General features: G+C 43.4%; 2 protein-coding genes and 1 pseudogene across 2 annotated transcripts; all 3 read left to right on the top strand.

Annotated features, from left to right (window-relative positions):
• The first annotated feature begins 495 nt into the window (after positions 1-495).
• LOC106338396 lies at positions 496-2,279 on the top strand (annotated as a pseudogene).
• Positions 2,280-2,453: 174 nt separating this feature from the next.
• Positions 2,454-4,463, top strand: LOC106342799 (serine/threonine-protein kinase CDL1-like). Its single transcript, XM_013781831.1, has 5 exons — positions 2,454-2,813; positions 2,906-3,087; positions 3,199-3,388; positions 3,479-3,870; positions 3,964-4,463. Exons 1-5 carry the CDS (start codon positions 2,672-2,674, stop codon positions 4,249-4,251), a joined length of 1,194 nt encoding a protein of 397 aa, XP_013637285.1. The 5' UTR covers positions 2,454-2,671; the 3' UTR covers positions 4,252-4,463.
• A 2,491-nt stretch (positions 4,464-6,954) lies between these two features.
• LOC106338395 (CASP-like protein 4U1) lies at positions 6,955-8,799 on the top strand. Its single transcript, XM_013777381.1, has 3 exons — positions 6,955-7,192; positions 8,124-8,193; positions 8,307-8,799. Exons 1-3 carry the CDS (start codon positions 6,955-6,957, stop codon positions 8,797-8,799), a joined length of 801 nt encoding a protein of 266 aa, XP_013632835.1.
• Positions 8,800-15,453: the final 6,654 nt, after the last annotated feature.

Genomic DNA, 15,453 nt, shown 5'->3' with positions numbered 1-15,453 from the left:
CTGCCGTCCTCTCCCTCGCGTCCTCACTCGTCTTCTCCGCCGAGACATCCGTCGTCTTCTCCGTCGAGACATCCGTCGTCACCTACGTCGAGACATCCGTCGTCACCTCCGTCGAGACATCCGTCGTCACCTCCGTCGAGACATCCGTCGTCTTCTCCCTCGAGTCAACAATCTCCGTCGTCTTTGCCGTTCCCGTCGATTCAACATTCTCTGTCGTCGTCTTCTCAATATTATCGGAGGCCGTCTTTACAAACTTCACTTTCCGAACCTCTTCCTTCGTTGGATTATCCTTCCTCTTACCCCTTCCTCTCGTTTCGAACACCATATCGCAATCGTTGTTGGCTCCTCTGAACTCACCGATTGATTTTCAAAACTAGGGTTTCTTCTCGTTTAAAGTGGAGTGAAAAGAGGGGGAGAAATGGAGAAGAATGAATTAATTGGAGGATTCAGGGAAAGGGTTTGATAAAATCGACAGATTTGGTTTGGTTTCGAACGATGGGTTTGGTTTTGAGGGATTGGTTTGGTTTCCTGGGATTGGTTAAACGGTTAAACGATTTGGTTCAATTGAATTGACCATACATCCGGGTCGGGTCACTGCAGATGGGTTATACCTTGGTACAACTCGTAAATACTTCATTTTTTCTAGGTTTTTTTGTCATTTCCGCCTTTTTTGATTTAAAAACAAAATATTTATCTTTTTGTTTATATGGGTGTCTTTGCGAGATTGCCTTTTTACACTTGGGGGCACCAGAGGAGATGCCTCGCTTCTTCCTCCACTTCATTTAGCCACTATGCTTCACACTCTTTGATCTGAGCTTCTTCTGCGTGAAAGCTAAAGGGACCGCTAGCTTATCACACCTCAACCCCTCCCCTCATCAAATCCGCTCTCTCTCCTCCGCTTCATCGATCCTCTCACCAGATTCCAAAACCCCACTCACCAGAGTCTCAGCAAAACCGCTCTCTCTCTTCTCAAAACCGAGAAAGATCCAAATCGGATCCTCGAAATCTGCCGCGCGGCTTCCCTCACTCCCGATTGCCACATCGAGCGCCGCCGTCAATAATCTCTCCAAGCAGAAACACTTCTCCGCCGTGACAAACCTCCTCGACGGATTCATGGAAAACCTCAAAACGGAGCGTTTCGCTGCGCACGCCATTGTACTCTACGCTCAGGCCAACATGCGGTGAAATCTTTAAACGCTCTTCTCTTCGCTTGCTTAGTAGCTAAAGATTACAGGGAAGTTCCCTAAGATGTACAAAATCGAACCTGATCTAGAAACTTACGACCGTACGATCAAAGTGTTCTGTGAATCCGGTTCTCTCCATCGTTGCGGAGATGGAGAGGAAAGGGATGAAGCCGACGAGTTCCACCTTTGGTCTAATGATTTCTGGATTTTACAGAGAGGATAATAAGGAAGATGTGTTGGCGATGATGAAGGGGCGTGGCATTAGCGTCGGTGTTTCCACTCATAACATTAGGATTCAGAGCTTGTGTAAGAGGAAGATGTCTGTAGAAGCAAAGGCTTTGCTTGATGGGATGAAGCCCAATGCTGTCACCTATGGTCATTTGATTCATGGGTTTTGTAATGAAGGTGAGTTTGATGAGGCGAAGAAGTTATTTAAGAGTATGGTGAACAGAGGATGTAAGCCTGATAGTGAATGTTACTTCACTTTCATTTATTACTTGTGTAAAGGTGGAGACTTTGAGTGTTTGTAAATAGAGTATGCAGAAGAATTGGGTTCCGAGTTTCGGAATCATGAAGTCGCTTGTTAACGGGCTAGCTAAGGATTCTAAAGTTGAAGAAGCCAAAGAGCTCATTACGCAGGTTAAAGAGAAGTTCACTAGAAACGTCGACTTGTGGAATGAAGTCGAAACAGCATTGCCTCAGTGAATGAAAGATAGATAGGCCTTGACCATTCCCAGATCGGTATTTCCAAATTTACATCCTTTTTCTCTTGTTACAGGTGCCTGAATATCTTTACTTGTCAGCAATGAAATAAGAGATAGTGTAATCTTTTGAGCGTTGATCTTGGCAGCCATAGATAATAACTTTGTTTTATGCTGGCTCATGCTTTTTTTCAGACAGAATCATGAACTTGGTCATAGACTGGTTTCTCTGTTAGTTTTGGTTTCTGGATCAGAGATTTTTAGCAATGATCTTATCTATCTGTATGATTGGTCAAAGCATTGAAACGATTTTAGCCTGTCAACACTCAACCGTATTCCACATTTGTTTATATTATATAGTATGATGACCATATATAATAGAAGTTTCTTCTTACATGCGTACCACGAACTATGTTTTTGAGTAAGAATTGATTTGAGGTTCGTTGTAAAGCAGACGCGTTGGCTTCTTTCAAATAAGCGAACAGAGGACAACCCTAAAAATAAATCATTTTTATCCAAATTTAAGAGAATCCAAATATGGCAACATTCATATATAACAAGAGACATAAAGTCTTTGTGATCCTTCCTCAAATTCCCTTGTCATGCTTAATCATTTTCCTAGGAAAGGTCTGATCTTTCTTTCAGATTCATTTTGCCCGGACAGGGTTTGGATCTGAAAGGATCGGTCAAAGAGACAAGATCAATCTTTCCTTGGGGGTTACATTGAAAGGGTCTGTTTGTTTTGTCTGAGAATCAAGAAGGCAAACAAAAAAGAAAGAAAAGAAGATGATGAAGTTTTGTCCTTGTTTCAGCAATCCACAACAACTACCTAACTCGCCTAGAGATTCATTTGATGAAGGTCTTACAGGTTATAGAGGCCATAGCAATAAGCTTTTTGCTCTCTTCACCTTTCGCTCACGCGGAAAAGGTATCCATAAACGTTGTCTCTTTCTTCACACAAATAAATCTTCTCAAGTATTTTTGATCATCGTTTTGGTTTGTGAACATGGTCACATCCAGGAAGCTCTAGGCAGAAGTACATAACGGAAGAGATAAAGAAATATGGTAACGTGAAATCAAGCGGCAAAATCTTCAAGCTCAAGGAACTAATAGCTGCAACAGACAATTTCAGCATGGCGTGTATGATTGGAGAAGGCGGTTTTGGAAGAGTCTACAAAGGCTTTCTCACCAGCCTCAATCAGGTCTTTTTTTTTTTTTCAATTTCTCAATCATCTTATTTGCATGTTGTGCACGTAATTGGTTTAAAAAGTTGCTAATTTTGTTTTGTTGTGATTGAATGATGAGAAGTTTAGGTAGTGGCTGTAAAGAGACTTGACCGGAATGGGTTGCAAGGAACAAGGGAGTTCTTTGCAGAAGTGATGGTATTGAGTCTTGCTCAACATCAAAACCTTGTCAATCTCATTGGCTATTGTGTTGAAGACGACCAACGAGTCCTCGTTTATGAATTCATGCCTAATGGGTCTTTGGAAGATCATTTATTCGGTAAACAGTTATGAACCTTTTTCATGTTACATCATTTTGATGATTATAAGCTTATACATTGTAACCTAAAGTCTTATTTTGTTATATCAGACTTGCCGGAAGGGGCACCTAGTCTGGACTGGTTCACGAGAATGAAGATAGTGCACGGTGCAGCTAAAGGGCTCGAGTACTTGCACGACTATGCAGATCCTCCTGTGATCTACCGCGATGTCAAAGCTTCAAACATATTGCTGCAATCGGATTTCAACTCGAAGCTATCGGACTTCGGCTTAGCTAGGCTTGGACCAACTGAAGGCAAAGATCATGTGTCCACTAGAGTCATGGGAACATACGGATACTGTGCTCCTGAATACGCGATGACCGGTCAACTCACTGCTAAATCCGACGTCTACAGTTTTGGTGTTGTCCTCCTTGAGGTTATATCCGGGAGACGAACTATTGATGGGGATAAACCAACCGAAGAACAAAACTTGATCTCTTGGGTACTCACTTACATGAAAACTCTTGGTGAACACGTTTTTGTTGTTGCTTGAGAAAAGAAACGTATTGATGTTTTTTGTGGGTTTCATTTGCAGGCGGAGCCATTGTTGAAAGATAGGAGAATGTTTACACGGATTGTGGATCCGAATCTAAAGGGGAATTACCCATTAAAAGGATTGCATCAAGCTCTAGCAATTGCAACAATGTGTTTGCAAGAAGAAGCAGAGACTAGGCCATTCATGGGAGATGTGGTCACAGCACTAGAGTTCTTGGCTAGGCCTATAGAGGTTGTTGATGATACTACTAATACTGATACTACTAATACTGACACTACTACTCCTGCTCCTGTTTCTGTTACTCAGACATCATCACCTGATCCATAGCAAGACCCATTTCAATCCTTCTAATCATTTCTTTTTTCTTTCGTTTTCTTTTAACTTAAATCCCAAGAAAATAATTAGGACTAGAGTTTGATATAAATCCTTCTAATCATCTGATGCAAACAAAACAATTCTTTGTAATGCGGTGTAATACAGCATTGAGGGAGATCCCATCATGTGGTTTACCTTATTAATCTCATACTGTTTTTTTTTAAGTCGAAGCCAATCATCATTTCTTTTCGCGTTGAAAATTATTTTTATTCAAAAATATCAATGTTCTAAAAACGCCGCATCCATTTAGACGACCATCGGTCAACAGAAACAATTTTTTTAAAATCTATTTTAATTGTCTTAAATCGGTTTAAAACATCTAAAAATCAGGAAAAATTATGAAAAATACCGCTCAGTACTATTTTCCATGTTTACACTAACCACTTTTATCTTCGGTAAAAAACATTTATAACCCTAGGGTTACCTAATCTAAATTTAGGGTTTAGAGTTGAGGGTTGAGGTAGGGTTTCTGGAATGTGAAATTTAGGATTCTAATAATTATATAAATAAATATTTAAAAAATATGATTTTTTTTTTGAAAATAGTTTCAAAAATAATTTTCGATTTTCAAAAAGAAATTTTGAAAAACAAAATTAAAAAAACTATAAAATTGTTCGTATTTGAAAAAGTATAATTTAAAAACATAATTTTTTTATTTTTTATTTTTTTATTTAAATAATTTTTTATTAAGTATATAGAAAATAAGGATACAAAATTATTTTACCACTTAATGATGAATGTATTTTTAAAAATGTCTATTTAATGATAGTAAATATGAATAATGACACTAAGAAAGTGGTAAACATCAAAGTTCCCCAAAAATCAATATAAATCGGACTAAATCAGTCTAACTGAGTCTATATAAATTAAATCAAATACTATTAAAGTGGATTACAACTAATTTATTTATATTATTTTTACCACCAGTTTGTCTAACAAGTGGTGATATTTTTCTTTTAGCTCTAAATTTGTTTTCGGTGTAAGTTGACAATTTTGTCTCAGTTATTTTTTGTGTAAATAATTTTTATATTTCAATAACCAAAAAAAAAAAAAAAATCTAATATATAAATTGTATAATAAATAAATTGTTTTTTGTTTATGCCTATTGCCTAGGCTTTGATGAATCTGACTAGACACTAATGCATTACAAAGTTTAGTTACCTTACAATAGACATGCACTAGAAATCATGAGACAAATTATGTATAAACAAAGATGAAAGAAGTTTGGAATTTAAAGATATTATTAATTTTAATACGGCAATGCTTGGTAAGCAGCTATGGCGTCTGATAAAGAAGCCAGATACTTTATTTTCTAGAGTTTTCAAAGGACGGTACTACATGAATGCCTCACCCCTGGAACCGATTAAATCATATTCTCCGTCATATGGCTGGTGGAGTATTATTTTAGCTAGATCTCTGGTTAGCAAAAGACTAATCAAAAAGATGAGATCAGGATCATCAATATCAGTATGGAACGATCCGTGGCTCCCAGCCACTCGCCTGAGACCAGCAAATAAAAACCATCATAACTTTTACCCAGACCTTACAGTGGACTCACTCATTAATTCAGTTTCACAAACTTGGAATTCACAGGCAATTCATACTTTTAGTGGACCCTCAGGATATGAAGATTATTGAAAGCATACCACTGAGTAGGACTCTGTTGGTGGATAGGGACGGTTGGCACTTCAGAGAAAATGAGAATTACACAGCCAAGTCAGGATATCATGTAGAACGGGTTTACCCAGATAAGGATGCACCACCAGTAATGTATGGACCCTCACTGGATATGTTGAAGGCGTATTGTTGGAAAGTACGGTGTCCACCGAAGTTAAAGCACTTTTTATGGCAATTGGTGTCAGGATGTATAACAGTTAGGAAAAATCTGCGCGCAAGGGGGATACAAGGGGATATTGTGCCCGTTGTGGAGCTTCAGAGGAGTCAATAAATCATGTGTTCTTTGAATTTACTCCAGCACTTAAGGTTTGGGCGTTATCAAAGATCCCATCAAATCCAACTATTTTTCCAGCTGGTTCTATATTTACAAATATGGATCACCTTTCTTGGAGAGTTCTTCCGCAAATGGATGATCATCTGTTTGCATGGATACTATGGTACATTTGAGAAGGAAGGAATAATAAAATATTCGGTAATTCGGACATGGATCCCAGTGAAACACTCAAACTGGCGGAAATCGAATCAACACTTTGAGCGGAGGCACAGTTGATGAACACCCAAAGGGCAGTACAATCTACAGAGGTTACGATCCCAGGACGCTGGTGTTTTACAGACGGTTCTTGGAAAGAAAATGACATTTTCTCTAGACAAGGTTGGTACAGTACTCGAGAAGGTTTTGATGGTTTGATGGGGGAAGAAATATCAGGGCTAGTCTTTCTCCGCTTCATGCGGAGGTGGAACTGCTACTATGGGCAATGAAATGTATGAGGAACTTACGTCAATTTCAGGTTACGTTTGCAACGGATTGTTCTCAATTGGTGAAGATGCCTACAAAACCAGAAGAATGACAGTTTTTGCAAGTTATTTGGAAGATATCAAGATCCTGAAAGAAATCTTCCTCAGCTCAATTGTAACATCCCGGGCCCGGCCCAAAATGAAACTCAAGTGCTGGAGGCCCAAGAAGGAGAAACCCTAGACATGACCCCTTCCACTTCTTATAAAAGGGGAAGCCCCGTTAGGGTTCTGCCACAAGAGAGACAACAAGCGAAGCCTTACCAGAGCAGAACCCCGCCGCCGCCTCTCGTAACCGCAGCCCCGCCTCCGCCGAAGCCAGCCGCCGCCCACCGGCCGCGAAGCCCGAGCTGCTGCACCCGAGCACCTAGCCGTCGCCTCCTTGATTCGGTTTCATGCAAGCAACTGAGATCTGAACCACAAGGTAAGACCGGGATCTCTAGTTCTATGTCATTGGGAATGACGGATCCTATACCCTCCTCTCTCTTGTGAACCCTTCTTATGAACGAGATTCCAAGAAGTGACCGTCTCTCCCACTTTAAATCCAGATCTACCACTGCAATAAGCTAAGGTGAGGACTTGGTTGTGAACTTGCCTCATGTTGAGTAACCAATGGGACTTAGTCCTTTGTTAATCAGATCTAGAACTTGTGTGTATGTGTTGATGTGATATGTGATTGATCTAGATGTTATGAAACGTAGTATGTGTGGTTGTGATGAAGTCTTAGGCATGCTAGGTTGTCAACGAAGTGATGATAAGATGTTGAGACGTAATGTGGATGGATAAGTGAATGACGTTAAGGATAAGTATGGGATTTTGTGATCATATAGAGTATAAGAGGTGTGCGCCGTGGGGTAGAAGTTATACGCTAGGCACCCATATGAGCTGTGGGGTAGTGTCCAACGGGGCACCCACAGGTTATGGGGTAGCGGTCTAGCGAGAGCTACCCACGGGGAATGATAAGACGAGCCAACCGCGAGAGGCGGGATATAAAAACGTGCATAGTAGGTGTCATTAGTTCATGGTCGGGTGTTTGATTTACTCATAATAGATCTTATTAACTCATGACTTGTGATTGCTTGCTACTCCTGAGTTGAGTTCGTGGGTTCCCAGAACCTGCCCTCACTGAGTAATCCGTACTCACCCCTCTTCCTGCAGGTATGGCCGAGAGGGAGCAGGAGTAGAAGTCCGTATGGTGCAAGTGTTTTCTCGAGTCTTTTCTTTATTTCCAAACATTTTCCTTCAGATTTCGTTGGATATTTCTGTCTTTAAGTTGAGTTCGGATTTATGTAAGACTATTTGGGTTTCAATAAGAGTTATTGAATGAAATGAGTTGTATTATGGTATTTGATAAGGATCACCGGGCCAGGACCGTTACAATTGGTATCAGAGCCGGTTAAAACAACCCGGTGCTGTCCCGGGTGGGTAAGGGAAGGGTTGGGTAGAAGTAGATAAAAGCCGGGTTTGAAAAGAACTTCTTTCAAGTGTTTGTAAAAGCATTTTCAAAAGATTGGTTTGACGCATGTCGAAATAAAAAGCACCACTCGGACCGAAACTCCTAGCTTACTCGGTAGGCAAACGAACTTGAGTAGAACAAAGCCTAATACTCCTTCGCTTGTCAACAGGATGCCTCCCAAGAATGCAAGAGTTGCAAGGGCAGCCGCGACCGAACGAGCAGCACGACGGGTCACTAGGTCTACGACTCAAGCCTCCAGCGAGACAGAAAGTCGGAGTATGGCTGCACCTGTGAATGAGAACCCAGCAGAAGGACCAAACGTAGTGAATGCAGCGATCCTGGCGGAACTGCAAAGGTACCGAGACGCCTATAGGGGACAACTACCCAATGGTGAAGCCGCAGCAGGGGCAGGCCAGAATCTGCCACCACTGCCACCACCACCCTCGGCGGCGCCTGCAGTGGTGCATGCCTCAGGCCCCAACTATTGGGACATGATGAGGCACATGAAGAATATGCAGATGGAGTTTTTCAACGGAAAGGCCGATGAAATTGCCGTGAATAATTGGAGGAGCTAACTCGAGAGGAATTTCGTTTCTGCACGGTGCCCACCCGAGTTCCGTAGGGATCTGGCCGTCCACCACCTCAAGGACGACACACTAGTGTGGTGGGAGGAAGTGGTTGAAAGAGCACACGAAATACATCTGACCTAGGATGACTGCCTGGAAGCATTCAATGGGAAGTATTTTCCCTTGGAAGCTATGGACGATATGGAAAGCAAGTTTCAGGACATCCGTCAAGGGACAAGGAACGTGAGAGACTACGGGGACGAGTTCAACCGACTCCAAAGATTTGCGGGTCACTACCTGAGTGACCACGATTTAGTCTGCCGGTTCCTTAAGGGAATGAGGAAAGAACTGAGAAACAGCTGCAACGTGCGGGACTACCGTGATGTCCATGAACTGATCAAGAAGGCCGCTGAACAAGAAACAGGACTTGAGGAGGAGCGGCGACAAAACCAGACCTCCCAGAATCGGGGTGCCAAACGGCCCCGGGATGCACCGCCCCCGACCGAGCCTGCCCCGGCAAGACCCCCATGCGGAAGGTGTGGACGGTTCCATTCGGGAGAGTGCAGGGCGGGAGCATGCTACAACTGTGGTGAGCACGGTCACATGGCGAGGGATTGTCCGAAGGATAGACAAGCCCATCGAAGAGGCTGTTATCGCTGTGGCCAGGAAGGACACATGTCGTGGGATTGTCCATTACAACAAGGAGGGAATGCGGGAGGGGCGCAACCCCAACAGCAGAGAGGACCAGCTGCAAGGCCACGAGCGTACGCAATCGAGGGTCATGATGGAGCCAAACCAATCGCGGGGTCTTTCGCGGTCGGAGGAGTGACAACATTCACTCTCTTCGACACTGGGGCGACTCACAGTTTTGTAAGTCCCAAACTTACACGTGAGTGGAACTTTAAGGGGAATTTCAACACCATGGTGACGGAAGTCGAGACTGCAGGAACAGAGAAAATGGCGACGAGGGGAAGGTACGAAGAGGTGCCGGTGATCCTCGCAGGAGTGAACCTACCCGGGGACTTACTGGAGCTAGAACTGGGGCGATACGAAGTGATTTTGGGAATGGATTGGCTAGCACAACATGGAGCTGTAGTCGAATGTGCCAAGGCATGCGTTCGAATACCGCTAGATGGGAGACAAATCGTGTACAAAGGAATCAGAACCAGGACCGGGGTATCCGTAATATCAATGTTTCATGCCGAAGAAGCAATCCGGAAAGGAGGAGAATCTTTCCTAGCCATGATAGAAATGGTGGGGGAGACCGAAACACCAGAGCTGAGAAGTATTCCGGTAGCGGCGGGGTATTCAGATGTGTTCGAACCATTACGCGGACCCCCACCTCACCGAAATAATGCCTTTACGATTGAGCTAGAACCCGGAACCGCCCGGTTTCCAGGGCCTCCTACCGATTGGCACCGACAGAGATGGCCGAACTTAAGAAACAACTAGAAGAACTAGTGGAGAAGGGATTCATACGCCCGAGTAGTTCGCCATGGGGTGCGCCCGTGCTCTTTGTCAAAAAGAAGGATGAGAGCCTTCGACTGTGCATTGACTACAAAGGATTAAACAAGGTAACCATCAAAAACAAGTACCCCCTACCCCGTATAGACTAACTCATGGATCAGTTGGAGGGGGCCACATGATTTTCAAAGATCAATCTTGCTTCGGGTTATCACCAAATTCCTATTCACGAAGGAAATATTAAGAAAACGGCTTTCTGTACCCGGTACAGACACTATGAATTCGTAGTAATGCCCTTTGGGCTGACTAATGCTCCGGCGGCTTGCATGGAATTAATGAATGACATTTTCAGAGATTATCTGGACCATTGTGTGATCGTCTTCATCGACGATATCCTGATTTACTCCAAGAACCGGGAGGACTACGAACGCCATTTGAGTATAGTACTGGACAAGTTAAGGGAGTAGAGATTATATGCTAAGCTTAGCAAGTGCAGTTTCTGGCAACGTAAGATCGGGTTCCTAGAGCATGTGATTTCCGAGGCAGGGATAGCAGTGGACCCGGAGAAGATCGCAGCAATCACGAAATGGCCAACACCGGGTAACGCCACCGAAGTTCGAAGCTTCCTCGGATTGGCAGGATACTACCGTAAGTTCGTTCTAGGGTTCGCCACAACAGTAAGGCCACTCACCCGACTTACGGGTAAGGAGGTTAGGTTTGAATGGACAGAGGTTTGTGAGGAGGGATTCAAACAACTAAATGATATACTGACTAGAGCCCCAATACTAGTTCTACCCAAACCTGGGGTGCCATTTGTGGTCTACACCGATGCATCCGGAGTTGGAGTAGGATGTGTGCTCATGCAGGATGGGAGGGTGATCGCCTACGCGTCCAGACAACTGCGGGAACACGAGACTAATTACCCAACGCATGACCTGGAGTTAGCAGCGGTGGTATTCGCACTTAATATCTGGCAATCGTACCTGTACGGAGAAAAAGTGCAGATTTTCACGGATCACAAGAGTTTGAAATACGTCTTCACTCAAGGGGACTTGAACCTACGACAGCGCAGGTGGATGGAGCTGTTAGCAGATTACGACCTGGGCATCGATTACCACCCTGGGAAGGCAAATCTGGTGGCAGATGCCTTAAGCCGGAGGAAATCAGATGTTTCCAGAGCCAGGGAAACTCAGGAACTTGTCACGGCCCTAACGAACCTACACCTCTGTGCGACGACAGTAAATGAGGAGGGCGTGGGGTTGGAAGTCGTGGAACAAGCTGATCTACTGAGTCGCATCAGTAAGGCTCAGCAAACGGACTCCACTCTCAAAGGGATGGTCGACAAGGAGGTGAGTGGGTACCGTACAGTCGGGAATGGTACTATCCTGTTTAAAGGCCGAGTGGGCGTACCTCATGGAGGAAACTTAAGGGACGAGTTACTGGCGCAGGCCCACCAGTCGCGATTCTCGATTCACCCAGGACGGACGAAGATGTACAAGGACCTGAAACGGTACTACCATTGGGAAGGAATGAAGAGAGATGTTACTATGTGGATAGCCCGGTGTCACACCTGTCAGTTGGTTAAGGCAGAACGTGGAGTCCCGGGAGGACTACTGTAAGACGGCTCATTTTCTGCCCATACGAACCACCGATAAGACCGAAGACTTAGAACGAGAATACCTTCGCACGATAGTGAAGTTGCATGGGGTACCTGTAAGCATAGTATCTGACCGGGACCCAAAGTTTACCTCAAATTTTTGGCAGGCTTTCAAGAAGGCATTGGGAACAAAGGTTCACCTTAGCACCGCCTACCATCCCCAGACGGATGGACAATCTGAGTGGACCATCCAGACACTTGAGAACATGCTGAGGTCGAGTGTCTTGGAATGGGGAGGTAAATGGGGCGAGTATCTACCACTAGTGGAGTTCTCTTATAACAACAGCTACCACGCGAGCATTGAAATGTCTCCTTACGAAGCGCTGTACGAACGACCCTGTCGAACCCCTTATGTTGGACCGAAGTGGGGGAAAAACAAGATATGACTCCGGAACTAGTCGGAGAAACGATTGAGAAAGTGGAACTCCTCAAGAAAAGATTGAAAATAGCCCACGACCGCCAGAAGAGTTACGCCGACAAACACAGAAAGAAGCTAGAGATTGCAGTAGGGGACGAGGTATATTTGAAAATGAGGACCTTCCGAGGGAGTGACCCAAACCGGAAGATGAAGAAGTTGAGACCCTGGTACATGGGCCCATACGTGATAAAAGAAAGGATGGGTACAGTCGCGTACCGGCTTGCACTACCGTTGGAATTGTTTGATTTCCATGATGTATTCCACGTCTCAGTGCTACGGACGGTTGTACGAGAACCCGAGCTAATCCTGCCGCATCCACCTGCAGATGCGCAACGTAACCTGTCGTTGGTTAGCAAACTAGTAAAGATTGTGGATGAAAAGGAAGTGAATAACCGTGGACAGAAAGAAAAGATGGTGCTTGTTCGCTGGCAGAGGGATGGGATCCACGAGGATGTGTGGGAACCGGAGTTTCATCTGAAGGCTAACTACCCCGGGATATTCGAAAATGTTGATAGGAATCGAGCGCGATTCATAATTCGGGGACGAATTCTTTTCTAGTGGGGGAGAATTGTAACATCCCGGGCCCGGCCCAAAATGAAACTCAAGTGCTGGAAGCCCAAGAAGGAGAAACCCTAGACATGACCCCTTCCACTTCTTATAAAAGGGGAAGCCCCCTTAGGGTTTCAGCCACAAGAGAGACAGCAAGCGAAGCCCTGCCCGAGCAGAACCCCGCCGCCGCCTCTCGCAACCGCCACCCCGCCTCCGCCGAAGCAAGCCGCCGCCCACCGGCCGCGAAGCCCGAGCCGCCGCACCCGAGCACCTAGCCGTTGCCTCCTAGATTCGGTTTCGTGCAAGCAACTGAAATCTGAACCACAAGGTAAGACCCAGATCTCTAGTTCTATGTCATTGGGAATGCCGGATCCTAAACCCTCCTCTCTCTTGTGAACCCTTCTTATGAACCAGATTCCAAGAAGTGACCGTCTCACTCACTTTTAATCCAGATCTACCACAGCAATAAGCGAAGGTGAAGACTTGGTTGTGAACTTGCCTCATGTTGAGTAACCAATGGGACTTAGTCCTTTGTTAATCAGATCTAGAACTTGTGTGTATGTGTTGATGTGATATGTGATAGATCTAGATGTTATGAAACGTAGTATGTGTGGTTGTGATGAAGTTTTAGGCATGCTAGGTTGTCAACGAAGTGATGATAAGATGTTGAGACGTAATTTGAATGGATAAGTGAATGACGTTAAGGATAAGTATGGGATTGGGTGATCATATAGAGTATAAGAGGTGTGCGCCGTGGGGTAGTAGTTCTACGCTAGGCACCCATAGGAGCTGTGGGGTAGTGTCCAACGGGGCACCCACAGGTTATGGGGTAGTGGTCTAGCGAGAGCTACCCACGGGGAATGATAAGACGAGCCAACCGCGAGAAGCAGGATATAAAAACATGCATAGTAGGTGTCATTAGTTCATGGTCTGGTGTTTGATTTTCGCATAATAGATCTTATTAACTCATGACTTGTGATTGCTTGCTTCTCCTGAGTTGAGTTTGTGGGTTTCCAGAACCTGCCCTCACTGAGTAATCCGTACTCACCCCTCTTTCCGAAGGTATGGCCGAGAGGGAGCGAGAGTAGAAGATCGTATGGTGCAAGTGTTTTCTCGAGTCTTTTCTTTATTTCCAAACATTTTCCTTAAGTTTCGTTGGATATTTCAGTCTTTAAGTTGAGTTCGGATTTATGTAAGACTATTTGGTTTTAATAAGAGTTATTGAATGAAATGAGTTGTATTATGGTATTTGATAAGGATCACCGGGCCAGGGCCGTTACATCAATGATCATTCATGTACCACAGACGAAAAATTCAAATGCGGATAGCCTAGCACGCAGTGTCAGGAGTCAACCGTCTTACATCGTTCACATGGATGCGGAGTCATCCGTTTGGTTTACAGAGTCAATATGAGTCTGTTTATGTTGGTGACAAAAAAAAATATTTTGAACTTTATTAATAGATTAATATCACAATTTACTAAAAAATATTAATTGGCAAGAAATAAAATAATTTCACAGACACCAATTTGGAACTATGGTAATGAATAAACAACATAAAAATGGCAAAAGGATGATGTTACCTTCTCTTCTCCCAAAGGATTTATTTCTTTTGACCATCTTCTTCAGTATATTCATTATTTACATTCAAAGAAAACTATTAGAATTCTGTATTTCTATCTATTGATCAAATTTCAAAACAGCAAATAAACAAGATGAAACGACACTTTGGTCCCAATTGGGGATTAGGTTGTTGAGACTTTTACTCCTTATGAAGTTTCTACAGCAAATATTTAACCAATCAAACTTTTTTGAAACGTTCACGTTATATAAAAACCAACATTTAATGGCTTTATGTTTTTTTTTTTTTGCAAAACTTTTGGTGCATTAAACTAAAATAAGAGTGGTAAGAGTACAAGGTTTGATTTTCGCTTATGACACTAGTAGATAGAAATGTTGAGGCCTTGTGGCGATGAAGTTTTCAGGTGGCGCGAAGGACCAAAGTTGAGATCCATATGTTGCCGATTGCTGAACCGCCGTAGTGAAGGTTGTCAGATGGCGCGTAGACCCAAAGTTGACAAATTGTCACTGATATGTTATGGATTTTACTAATGTTTAGCCAATGTATAATTCATTTTTTAGAATCTATTATATATGTTTGAATTCTATTTTAGCATTTTGCAGGTGTAAGGTGTAGGTGTCCTTTGAAGCATTGTGGAGATTATGAAGCATTTTGAAGCTTAAAAAATGAAAAAAACTCGTATCTGTTCAAAGAAGTCAGAAACGAGATATATAAAGAGTGTCGATCGATACTATCCTTAGTGGCGATCGACATCCGCGCGAAACTGACCGACTTTATTTTTAGAAATTAGGCTTGTGCACAAATTACAAAATTACCTCTGGATGACTTTGTATGTAGTATTTATAGTTTTTAAGCCATTATTTAGGATAAGATGTTTTTTTTCCAATAAATTTATGTAGAAGCTTTATAGTTTGGAGGGAAGATCAAAACTCATTCAGAGATTTGTACTGAAAATCCAATATCTCTTACTCTATCTATTTATGCAATTCATGCG

The sequence above is a fragment of the Brassica oleracea genome, chromosome C4, assembly GCF_000695525.1.
Source record: "Brassica oleracea var. oleracea cultivar TO1000 chromosome C4, BOL, whole genome shotgun sequence".
NCBI lineage: Eukaryota > Viridiplantae > Streptophyta > Magnoliopsida > Brassicales > Brassicaceae > Brassica > Brassica oleracea.
The sequence above is the reverse complement of the archived record's forward strand: the minus strand, read 5'-3'. Positions and strand labels throughout refer to the sequence as shown.

What these genes read in the sequence shown, in the direction of transcription:
- LOC106342799 (XM_013781831.1), top strand. Translation starts at nt 2,672, where the DNA reads ATGATGAAGTTTTGTCCTTGTTTCAGCAATCCACAACAACTACCTAAC. An exon ending in TTTGGAAGATCATTTATTCG is followed by an intron (nt 3,389 to 3,478) that starts GTAAACAGTTAT and finishes TTGTTATATCAG; the next exon opens with ACTTGCCGGAAGGGGCACCT. An exon ending in AACAAAACTTGATCTCTTGG is followed by an intron (nt 3,871 to 3,963) that starts GTACTCACTTAC and finishes TTTCATTTGCAG; the next exon opens with GCGGAGCCATTGTTGAAAGA.
- LOC106338395 (XM_013777381.1), top strand. Translation starts at nt 6,955, where the DNA reads ATGACCCCTTCCACTTCTTATAAAAGGGGAAGCCCCGTTAGGGTTCTG. An exon ending in ACTGAGATCTGAACCACAAG is followed by an intron (nt 7,193 to 8,123) that starts GTAAGACCGGGA and finishes GTATTTGATAAG; the next exon opens with GATCACCGGGCCAGGACCGT. An exon ending in CCCGGTGCTGTCCCGGGTGG is followed by an intron (nt 8,194 to 8,306) that starts GTAAGGGAAGGG and finishes CGAAATAAAAAG; the next exon opens with CACCACTCGGACCGAAACTC.